This window comes from Anoplolepis gracilipes, chromosome 1 (assembly GCF_047496725.1).
Source record: "Anoplolepis gracilipes chromosome 1, ASM4749672v1, whole genome shotgun sequence".
NCBI lineage: Eukaryota > Metazoa > Arthropoda > Insecta > Hymenoptera > Formicidae > Anoplolepis > Anoplolepis gracilipes.
In genome coordinates, this window is record NC_132970.1 from 4,192,449 (window position 1) to 4,204,807 (window position 12,359).

General features: G+C 34.5%; 1 protein-coding gene across 2 annotated transcripts in view; it reads left to right on the forward strand.

The window, feature by feature from the left end:
• LOC140673636 (protein O-mannosyl-transferase TMTC1-like) overlaps nt 1–4,477 on the forward strand; it is a 141,330-nt gene extending 136,853 nt beyond the window's left edge. Inside the window, exons 13-14 of one of the 2 annotated variants that reach the window (XR_012048079.1) lie at nt 1,366–1,495; nt 2,731–2,747. Coding sequence is in view for 1 of the 2 variants with exons in the window: in XM_072906720.1 (XP_072762821.1) it covers nt 1,366–1,495; nt 2,731–2,916 (316 nt within the window). In the remaining variant the exon portion in view is untranslated. Of the gene's footprint in view, nt 1–1,365; nt 1,496–2,730 lie in introns of both variants that reach the window. The other variant, XM_072906720.1, reaches the window with a different exon arrangement.
• The last annotated feature ends 7,882 nt before the right edge of the window (nt 4,478–12,359 follow it).

Here is a 12,359-nt window from a genome sequence, read left to right on the forward strand (position 1 = left end):
TGAATTTATTAAATCTTTATATCCGACTGCAATCTTTACTCAACGTTGATATACTACTTCTTTAATTTTTTATTAATCGATATGAAACGTTTTTCTAGCTAGCATTTTTATTTTAATATTATTCAGAGAGTCCTATTATTGCTCTGCAATTGCTACTGTCTCTCCCGATAGTACGATCGATCGCGAACGATTTCAAACTAACCCGATGCGCTCGAACACACGTGAGATTGCTAAGTCATGTCGCGATTACAGTCAGGCCAGGCCAACGTCAACGCTGTCGCTGGCGCGGATCGATATCGGCATTGATACAGGATGAAGGATAAAGCTATTCGATATATATGTACATGCGTTCGATTAATCAGTACGAAAACGCTGGTATTGTCAATGCTTCGAATCTACTCTAACTACGTCCGCGTAAATGTTACGGCCTTGATAACAATCAAGATTATTCGGGCAACTGAATGTACAGCCAGGACAATACTGTGTTCACTTTGAAACCACAAGATTCATTTACTTACGAACGAGAACATTACTTGACTATAATAGCTCGAGTTATAATTATCATGATATTTATATATGAAATTAAAGCCATATTTTCCTTACATCATGTGAGCGAGAATCACATGAGATTTACAACGTTACACATTATTTTACTTAAAAATTATATACATAAATCGCATTAATATATTCTTACTAGATTGCGATTTGAACAGGCTGTAATATGATCGATTAATGCATGAATTGTTCTTTTAGCGAACGAATACAATCAAAATTAAACAAATAGTAGTGAGACACTGAAATACAATGTTACATATAGATATTTTACACCGAGAATACTGAGTGAGACATCATAGTCGCAAATTCACAAGTCAAATATGTACACGGATATAAGGTCGCGTATCTTTGTATCACTCTCGTCTATCACAACTTCCTGTACTCCCCTTTTTTACGGCTCGTAAACACGATACTCGAGCCAGAGTAGGGAGATCAGGAATGAATTTAACGCGCAAATAACGCGTAAAAAAGGATATGTCACTTACGAATTTATTTTCTAGAGAGTGCAAGCGGATGTTGAATAATGACACTTTGTTAGTATCAGAAAGCGGATGCTGAGAATTTTAAAGTCTCTATAAATGTTAGATAATCGTTGAATGAAAACTCGAAGTTTCTTCTTCCAACAATTATTAATCCTCCTATATGAAAGGCAATCTCTAAAAAAACTGCATTCTTTTGTTGCATTATAAGAACATATCAAGATCGTTATTTCGTTAAACTTAATTATGCGCACACAATGAAAACAAATGTACGAATATGAGTAACATGGTACGTAAACAATGCGTAATTTTATTTTCCTCTTTGTTTCAGATGGCATTTAATGTTACGAGCGAAACGAGGAGGCTTCATCTATCGCGGGGATTTATATATTCGTGCGTGGGAGTTACAAAGCGAGTCTCGTCAAAGGGCTCATCAACATCAACGGAATCTCTGTATATCGGTTAGTAATTTTGGTATCGTATTATGTTGCGTGTACAGGAACAAAGTTTCATGGATCTAATTCGCTATTTCTCTCGCTACTATCTGCTATCTTTTTGCAATTCTTTAGTGGCGTCGTGTTTTACTATCATTCTAATTAAATATATATAGTTTCGTGTAATCTGTTTTCTCTTTGTTTCTCATTTTTTATTCTAGTCTCGTTACTACGGCAACTTAATTGGCTCGGGCACGACTTGTTCCACTCATTAAAAATTTTTCAGCCGTAAAAACTTGCGCATTTAAGCACACATTGTCCTTTTATCGTTTTGTCTGGATTAAATCGTTTTTATAATTATCACGTGCCTATAATAATCGTAAAACTACTCTTTCACATTTGTAAACCAATTTTAAAGGTAACCGAATATCTTTCTAAAGTCACGCAAATAACAAAACCTTTGCAATCCTTGTGTCTTTTGTTTAAAAATTAATATATTGTACAAAAGAACAAACATGCATATAATTTTAAACTCTGGTCATAATACATAATTATAAGCCATCGTGAATAACGTGACAGATTTGAAACCATTAATTTCTATATTGATAGTTTGACAAATTACAATTAAGCATGAAAATGTGTTTGAATATCTGAAATTTTTATTCCCTATTGTTTCTTACTTTATACATTGAATAAATTCGTAGAAAACAGAATTAAAAGCATTGTCATAGATATCGGTATATTACGCATATACGCGCAAAAGTAACGTTAGCCGTAAATGAAAGCATGACGTGCATACTAAGTAAAGTTTGCTAAAGTTTCATAATTCTGAAACTGTATTTAGTTCAACTAGAGATTTATGCGTTCAAACTGATATTCGCCATTAATATTCGCATCGCTATTCAAAAGCGATGGTACTAATTAACTAACGCATTTTATAATTACCATTTGCTATCTAACTTTTCCTCAATTATAATATATATATTTCTACATATAACAGCTACTACACACAATTATATATACACATATATCATATCTCATATTACAGTATTAATTTTGTATGTATATAATATTATTTCTCTCTCTCTCTCTCTCTCTCTCTCTCTCTTCTCTCTTTCAAAGCAGTTTACATTTATCCTAATCCTACAGTATGTCATATATAATCAGATGCAGGAGTTACGTTCCACACGCGTACATCGACAATCAACAAATCACAGAGAGGTTGCAAATTCCGCTGGAGCATTGGTAATTGTCTGTTGTAGGAGAATGGATGTTCGAGGCCGCGCGTAGCTAGTGTGTCGGTGCAGCTCGAACAAGACAGCAACAAGTCGGAGCAGCTGCAGCGGGCGCCGCGTTGCAACGTGCGCACTTGTAGACAGCCAAGAAAAGGGAAGGCGCGGGTGACCGCGCCAACCCTGCTCGTACAGAATTTCCTGGAGACACTTTAGTCCACGCCGATCGGGAAAACGGCCCTGTCTCCTGTTCGTTCACCAGATGAAAATGGGTCGTGGAAGATGAAGAGAAGAGTGCAGTTTTAACCGCAGCAGCCTCGTCCGATGATCGTCAGCGACGAAGAGAGTCCTATTAAAGCGGAATGCCTGAATATTTTTCGTATGCCGTGTTTGTATGTTATCTGGGACCGCAAGCTCGACCTGTCGCGGATCATTCCTGATATCGAAGTGGAGAAAGGTATGCATGTATCATTGTTATTGTTTATATATGTATCCCCGCGTTCTTCGTGGCATCCTGGTTATATATTGTCGATCGAACAGCGAAGATCGCGATCTCTTCAAAAATAACGTCGCTGACGGAAAAAAAAAGAGAGAAAAAAAATAAATGCCTGCCCTGTAGATAACTTTGTGGCTTTGAACATAAACAAAACGTTCTTAAATTGAACAAGCTAAATTGTTCAGGCCAGGACAAATGACAATGTGTGCAATGATGAGAATTGAATGCTAGCATTAAACTCCTTGAAAATTATTTTGCCACTTTTAAATTTATCATAAGAATACTTAACGAGAGAGGACCAAGGGAGATTCGAGCGAATAACTGTGTGCGACATACTACGCGAAAAATTTCGCGTATCGATTAAACGCATAATCAAGATATATGATATAAAATCATGTGCGTCCAGCATATGTCTGTCTACACTTTTGAAACGCGATAATTGTAATTGATAATATAGTTACATGTAGTATGACGTATTTCTATAAATATTTGCTGTATCTCGTGTGTGCTTTCAACGTTTTTATGATGTCTGTTTCGATGAAATGATAAAGCTGCTATTATACATATTATATACCTGAAATACGCAGCCTTTTATTAAACAATATCAGAGGAAAAAAAATTGAAGATTATATTTATGAAAAATATTTTGACGAAGGAGTTTCGGTGAGTAATTTAGCAAAACTATATAGTCGTCAAGGGAAAACAAATATTTAATATATAAACTAATATCATCATGTCTAAAAATATATAAATGAAAATACCCTTGTCAAGGAGGATTCGTTATCAAGGGTCTGCTTGAGAACGTACATAATTTTTATTAGCGATAAACATATTAAAAATCGAACATTCATCGAGATACACATTATATTTTTTTCTGCTTATGTCAACGGGTGGAAACTGTACGCAAAAAAAAAAAAAAAAAAAAAAAAAAAAAAGACGAGAAATTGTGGCGCCAAATTTTATTTTACTATCATGACAATGGCAGTATAGCACAGTACACTCTAGATTGAATACATATATATAAATATATACTTTTAAGAATCTTTCTCGGATCATTCTTTGTGTGCCTCTCTCGTAGACATTTTACGCACGTAAATACACGGTGCCAATACTAGGGTAATGAATGTACCACTAATCTGCGGCGTTTGGTATATGAAATGGCTTTTGTATATGAAAAAAGACAGAAACAATTTTTTTTCAAAGAGATATACATTCTTCGATGAGCTTGGTATGGCAACGTTATGTTGCAAGTACGTCGTAAAGAAGACAGTAAGTGCAGTTTTTTCAAAATTTATTAATTTATTATAATTAATTATAATATAAAAACTTATACATACAACGTTTAATTATTGTATTATTGAATGTTTATGTTTAAAGTTAAATAAGACAGTACTATTAAAATTATATGTAGTTACTAACTGTAATATATTAAAACTGTCTAGATGTTAATAAAATATTGTTGAAAATAATTTCCCACAGTTTGTAAATAGATTGTTGCAATTAATAATTCGTCACATAACTAACAAAATAAAGAAAATATAATTTAATAAAATTAACGCAAAATGATAGATTTTATTTTTATCTGTACGTCGCTTTACGAGTACTTGCAAAACTTTGCTAAAAATTAAGAAGACCAATGTACATACCTGTATACAGAAAAAATATGTTATATCGAACATTTTGGCGATGTTGCTTATTAAACTTTTCTCTACTATAAATTATTGTCATGTGTAATATTATTATAACAAACTCGAATAAATACATTTTGGCCATCTGGTTACAACGGCCTATGGTACTTTGCAGAACACTGCGGATAGTGGGAAAAAAATGCAACGAAACGTGGAGATGAAAATGAAACATGAGAGCTAAACTATAATGGTATATGGAAATGGCAATGCATATGTATGAAGTTATATTTTTAGTTACTATAGCGTTATTTCCACGGTTCTTGTTTGATACTTGCACTCGAATATTTTTATTTTAATTCTTTTTAATGTTGAATAAAATACTTACAAATTTTTTTCAATTACACCAGAATTGGAACATTTCTCTCTTATAATAATCATACTTAATGTTTTAAAATTATATTTTATATAAAGAGAGTTAAATATATAAATTCTGTTACTTTTCCGTATATTATTTTATACTTACAATTAATGTTTGATTAAATTGGAAGAGAATTTAGTTAAGGAAATTAATGCAATTAAATTATACTTACGTTAATCGGCCAGCGTCAGTCAGAATTGCATAAATTTTGCACAAGCATCATATTATCATTACAATCAGGAGATGAGAAATCTCAGGCTTTCCCGTAAGAATTGTACGGATGAAGCTAATAGAGGATCATAGGAGAGTTGCTCATTAGCTAAGGTAAGAAACAAAATACTTGCAAGTTAATACGTTTAATATGATAAATGGAGGTGAGCCAAGTATTCTATTTTTCGTACACTTAAGCCTTAGGCGTTTTCCCAATTTTAAAGAAGATAAGTATTCAGTACCACGTATATTTCATTATAAATTTCTTGAAGTATAATAGTATAGCTGCATAAATAAAATCATATTATCGCCATGACAAATACAAATTTATATTAGTGAAAACAATTTTGTGATATTTCGTAATGGTCGAACGTCGAAAAGATGGGACACATTTAATTATCAAAACATATAATAATTCTTAATTTATATAGCATATAGGAATTGAGCCCCGTACCATCCATATAAATAAACATCAGCAAATAGATTCAACTGCAACATATTTCATTTTTCCCATATATACATATATAACAGTCTTCTTCTTATTAGGACGTTTGGCCGATCGACAAATCCAGTTTCTAATTAGTATTATCATTATACGAACGGAATTAACGGGTAGAATGTCAACAAGAGCTTAGCGTTATCAATCCGTTCAATAGCAGACGAAGACAAAAGCATCTTAAAGAAAAAAATACAAAATTGAAAAATTTGCGGTATTGATATGCAAATTCGGTACCAGAAATTGTACGCGGGCCGTGTATAATTAGCCGCAATTTGATTAGTCTAGGTTACTACTTGATAGACTAGTTTGTATATCTAATTGCGATATGTTATTACTCATATTCATTGTGAATACAGCAATTATAAATTATCATAATAAAGTGTATGTTTATACATATACCCATATATGTTTGATTTATATGATGGCATCTGACCATCGCTAATATCGATTCCAGACTATTTATACCTAATCAATTATCCAATTTTCCCCGGTTTAATTATGGTCGTCCGGCCAAAATTGCGGTTTCTATCGACCAAGCTACAGTAAATTTACAGATCTCCCTTCCTCTCACAAGTACGACAAGAATAAGTTGACAAACTTCAGTCGGGAAGAGCTAACATGATAACACGGCTATAATATTCATTAAGTGCGTAACGTGTGTTTGATATTGCAAACGTGATGATAGATTGCAATAATTATAGCTATATGTTTACTAAGATCATTCACCCTTTTTTTATCACACTTACTTTTAAAAATTTGTAAAATTGCTTTTGCTGCTATATTATACAAATATTCCTTTTTTAAGTAAATTCCTTAAATTAATGATCGCGTGTGCGTTTGACTTATTTATTTAAACGAATTTTCAACCATTTGAGTACATTTTTATCTTATTATAAAGTCTGAGACATATTAACAATAAAATGATAACCATTGCCGAGCGAAAGAAATAACGATTCACTACATGACGAACGAATACATGTATGCATTCAATCGGTAGTACACATCTCAGTAAATTTACTATGATTTTGAGCACAGATGATTTTGAAGAGTCTCTAGCATTATGTTCAGTTCACAATGAGCGCGTACTAGCACTCTCACCCCATAGTCGGCAATGCCTGGAAATAATGGAGCCCGCCGCAATGCAGAATTTCGGTGCTCCGGTAAGTATCGTGTAATTTTAACGGTAATTGCTGGCGGTTTAAGCGTTTCACAATTGAAATAGCCCTTATTCTACCACTGCTACGGGATGTCAACATAAAAGGCGAATAAGGGTTAGCATTCTGTGAATTTTATATTATTACGTCATAAATCTTTTTGTCTACATTTCGCCATTTATTTAAAAAGAAAACGCTATTTACATAGTAGCATCTTTCAACTCAAGATAATTTTCTCACGTCGAGAAACTTTCTATGCACGACCTCGGATAATATTTTGTAAAAAGAATTGTATGATCATGCTGTACGCATTTCAGTCACGTAGAGCTAGTAAATCGCTTCTTACCGGAGTCTTTGAACTTGCGCAAAATTCTTCTTTCGTTATAATGTCTTTCCGTGCTATTAGAAACACGTACTGACTCTATAGGCAGTGACAATTGTTTCCTTTTTTTACTTTGAGCACATTCAATTGATTCAGTTCAACAAAACGCATGCCTTTACAGGCAAAGATATGCGAAAACATCCATAAATGCATTGTACATGGAGCGGTTGTTTGATTTACAATGCGCAAAAGTCGGCTATCACGTTTTCGATAGGCGGATTTGCCGATAATGGTAGACGGATCTGCATGATCCGGGAGCCACGTGGGAATACGAATCCGGACATTATCCTGGCGCATCGTGACAGCTCGGTAACCCAGAACGGATGAATGTACGTCCCGTTGCATCGAGTGCGGTTACGTGATCTGTATTCGTCGAACATCCTGGGAACGATGAGGGTCATGCCTTCCTCATGTCTAATGAACCCCTCGGCCTGAAGCTCGAGATCTTTCGAACATTGACTGTCTAACAGTCAATGCAGCTGACAGCTAACATCGACAATTGACATGAAATTCGTGTACGGGAGCAGACAATAGGCCATCGACTGAGAAATCGCGCTTCCATGTCGGATATTATAAGCTCATCGATACATCCCCTATACTCGTGTCAGCCGTTAATGCTAATCCGAATGCGATGTCCAAAAATCATTCGATTAAATTATTCTCCATATACGAGCGCGGCGTTATTTATACGCGCGCTCGAGCGAAATCCTTGACAAGTCGTGCTATTATCTTCGTGTAAAACGGATTTATGTACGAATACAATCGGCCGGTTAAATTAACGACCTTCTACTTTCCATCCCGTACATACTCTCGTATATATTTCATTATATACTTATATATAGTATATATACATATATACATATATATTTATATATATATATATATATATATATATATATATATATATATATACTCGTGATGCATCGTCGTTATGATAAAACTCTCTCGGGAAGCGTGCACGTGCGCTGGGATAAAGCGCCGCGATATTAAATCGCAACCGCGCGCGTATAGGCGTTTATTTTTATTTACCCTACCAGTAAAAAAACCCTGTAGATCGCGACGCATTAAATTCACGTAGGAACAAGTTAGCCATGTTGGCGCGAGACGAGAAATCGGTGGATGCGGGACACGCATATGTGCTAACATGCGCGTTCGCTAGCTCATACTAAGTTATTACCTTCTTTTATTATCGTAACGTTCCTACGTGTATCGAATACGCACGTTATTTGTCGACCACTATGTCCTCCGGGGATCTTTATTCGCTCGACACGTTTATTTCTATCGTCGGGCGAGAGGGTAAACGAGTGACCAGACCGAAAAACGACGACGCTTTCCTTTCGCGATGAACGTGATAGCATCGTGAAAGATATATACGGCAAGAATTTTCAACGAAATGGGTGAAATGAATCATGGAAAAGTATTTGAAAAAAACCCGCTCAAAGCTGTTTTATAAATCGATATTTCGACAAGCCGATTGCGATGCCCCGCAATGGTTTTACACGTCGTCAAATGCGCACGCGTTCGATAAAATAATATGCAATTATAATTGGTAGGTAAAATGTATTATTTTAACAAAATTTACGATATGCAAATCTATTTTCGATATTAATGTCGATTGCAATACTGTGCCATAAATAAATTTTTGCTGGGTGATTGTAGCAGTATTTCGTAAACAACCGATTTATTGCTTCGATCTTCCATTCGCGGGGGAGTAGATTTATGTTTTAATAAAAAATCATACGACTTCAACTTGTAATTGACTTTGTACCATTTCGCGTGCAAGCTAAATTGTTAAATTGCATACGAAAATCCGATTAAATCGCCAGTGTTTTCGTTGTATGTTTCTCTAGTTTTAGTTTATACGTGTCGTATCAAAAAGTCGATTTGGCAAACGAAATTCTATTTTGGTGGATGCGACGAGGATTCACCTCGCTCGAGAAAAGAGCGTTTTATATTCTACCTACGCGTATATCTGTGCACGGTGCGCGCGTTTCGACTGCAGGCGAAGAGGCTGTAGGATTTCAATTTTGTCGGAAAGCAAATATTGTTGCTCGACCAGTCGAGTCGAAGATTCTCCTTCTCTCTAGCGACGCTTATTGCGCGGTACGTAAAGTCAAACGTATATACAGAACGAAATGGTCAAGGATAAACCGAAGCACGTTAGACGTGGATGTATCTCCCAAGTTTCTCGCCAGAAGGCTGTCACGTCTTCGCGTAATTAAACTTCCTGGCCCGTCAGAGCTACCTGAGACCCATCCAAACACTGTCTAGGAGCCTGCAGCAAATGCCTTTACACTCCAGATTCAAAGCGCATGTCACAGCAAGAGAGGAGGAACAGATATATACTAGTTGCAAGGCAGCTTTTAATTTTGCCGTCTCATGAGTTTTACTGTCGTCGACCATCTTAGCACTCGTTCATGTTACGAAAGTAACCCGATTTTCCTTTGTTCCGCGTTAATTACTAAATGAGCTGAATAATTTCAGCACGAAATATTACAAAGTTCTTTAATCAAATTTTATCATGCGCTCCAAGCACCAGCATTATAATTCAGAAGGTTTTTGTTATCTTGGCACACAGAGGCTTTGCATAGTTAGATTAATCGAATATTACTTTATCAACGAAATAAATTAATAAAACAGATAACTTAATAGTTATTATTTTCTCGCTACTTTGCAGGACACTAAAAAATTCAAAACAAAGAGTTATTTAATTACAAAAAATACCAAATATATATTGAATTTAATTTTTTAATAATTTAAATTTCTTACATTTCTCTCTCTGAATATATCTCACGTGAAAGTATTGGTTTTTACAGATAATAGAGATTCAAAATTCGGGAAAACCGACAAAAAATTATTGAGAATGTAAAATATCATGCATATATTATACAGATTGATGGAAATACGAGAAAAGAATCGCTGCAATTGCAGAGGATTCGGAGAGGAAAATACCAGTACGCTAATGAGCCGTTAATGGTAAATAAATGGACCAGCAAGCTCGCCTACATTGCACTAGCCCGTGGGATGTGACGTCAGCTCTACGTCACCGTTGATTAATGAGCGAGCTTTGTTCCTGCCGAGGTCAATTACATCCAACCCATCCCCGGGCTTATCCTTTCTATGAATTCACGACTGGAAGCTGCGCCTTTTGATCTAATTTTTTTTTGGTATGACAGAAACGTGCATAAAACGAGCGTTTACAAAGAGAAATATAATTCGTTTAAAAAAAAAGCAAGAGACATTTTATACGCAATTTGCTCGTAAATTCATGCACAAAATAAATCAGCTTAACAAAAGATTATAATATTATATAATTATATTTAAATATACAGTTAACGGATTATTGCAATATTTATCTTGATCCTATTATTAAAAATATATGTTTTTAATAATAAAACTTATTTATTTATATAAATGTAAGTTTTATACGATGTTGAAAAATATTCTTTTTAATTCACTTGATTTCTATAACTTTTGAACTACAATAAATTGTTGTTTGTAACGTGTTACAAGTAATATTTACGTCCATCTGTAATTTGTTGACCCGTTTAAAAATTTGACAGAATAGTTTATTGCTACGTGAGAGCTCTTAAAAGCTCGATCACTGGGTTAGCAGGTAAAAGTTTCACGCGAAAGTCGTGGACACGCTAAAGCGAAGTATATTCACCCATCGATCTTAGACTTTCGTACAAGTCGCGGTTGGATCGAGAAAAATGAGTCTTTGTGAGTGTACGTGCAGAGCGACGCTGTTTGCGGTTAAGAATGGCGAAAAGAGCGAGAAACGAGAAAGGAAGAGGAAAGTTACTGCGTTAGGTAGCCATGGCAGCGGATGAGATTGCAAAAGCGTTTCATCGGGGTGTAAATCGATCGATATAAGTTCCAGTCGGTTCGTTCTGATTCCACGAGAATAATATTCTTGGAGGTATCGATTCCGGACGATATAGATAACGTAGGTAAAAAATGTTATTACGGGGGTAAAGTAATTTTGAAATTATGATTGAATTAAATAGAGCTGCAAAATGGCAAAACTAATGTTTTCCCTTTTTTATAAAAATGCAAACTTATTGCTTCTACAATATATACGCACTAATGATGAATAACACAACTAGACAGGTTTCCGCAAAATTAACATATTGTACTTCGTCGGAGTAATTTCTATACATTAGAATTCCGTGGTACTGTCTCACTATGACAGTGACATATTCACCCTCTACGTATAATTTCTCTCTTCATATACCATTTCATTATATTTCACGATATTATTTATATCATTTTCGGTTAACTTTCTTTATCGTTAATGAAGTCAATTTTTCACAGATGTCTATTATTAGTTTTTTCTCATAATTTATATGCAATTATGAGTTTGTCTCTATTATATACGTGACATATTTCTTTTTTTTACAATTTTCTAAACTTCTTCCAAAAATAATTGATTTTTTTTGCATTTGAATTAATTATTTTTATTCCAATTTCTTCATTACACTGTCATTCATTATATTATCCGTGTTAATTTTTAGCTTTTCTTCTTTTTTTTATATTTATTGTGTTATAAATTTATAATTTTATTCTACATAAATTTAATTATATCTTACTTTAATAAAATAAATGATAAAAAAGTTTCATATTTTAATTCCCCTACATATCAAATCAAACTGTTGTTAGCACATTTATCTAACACTTTAGACTTTATAACTTCATTTTTTATTTTCTTTTTGTTCTTCTACCGGCACCGGAAAGAATGTAATCTGGTTTCGATAAGCCCTTTACCTCAGACATGCAGTGTACGAAGCAGCTGAAAATTCGATAGAACAAACTCGCTATACAACTCTTCGGTACTGAAGGATGGATCTTGGACAAGTTATCGTGTCCGGG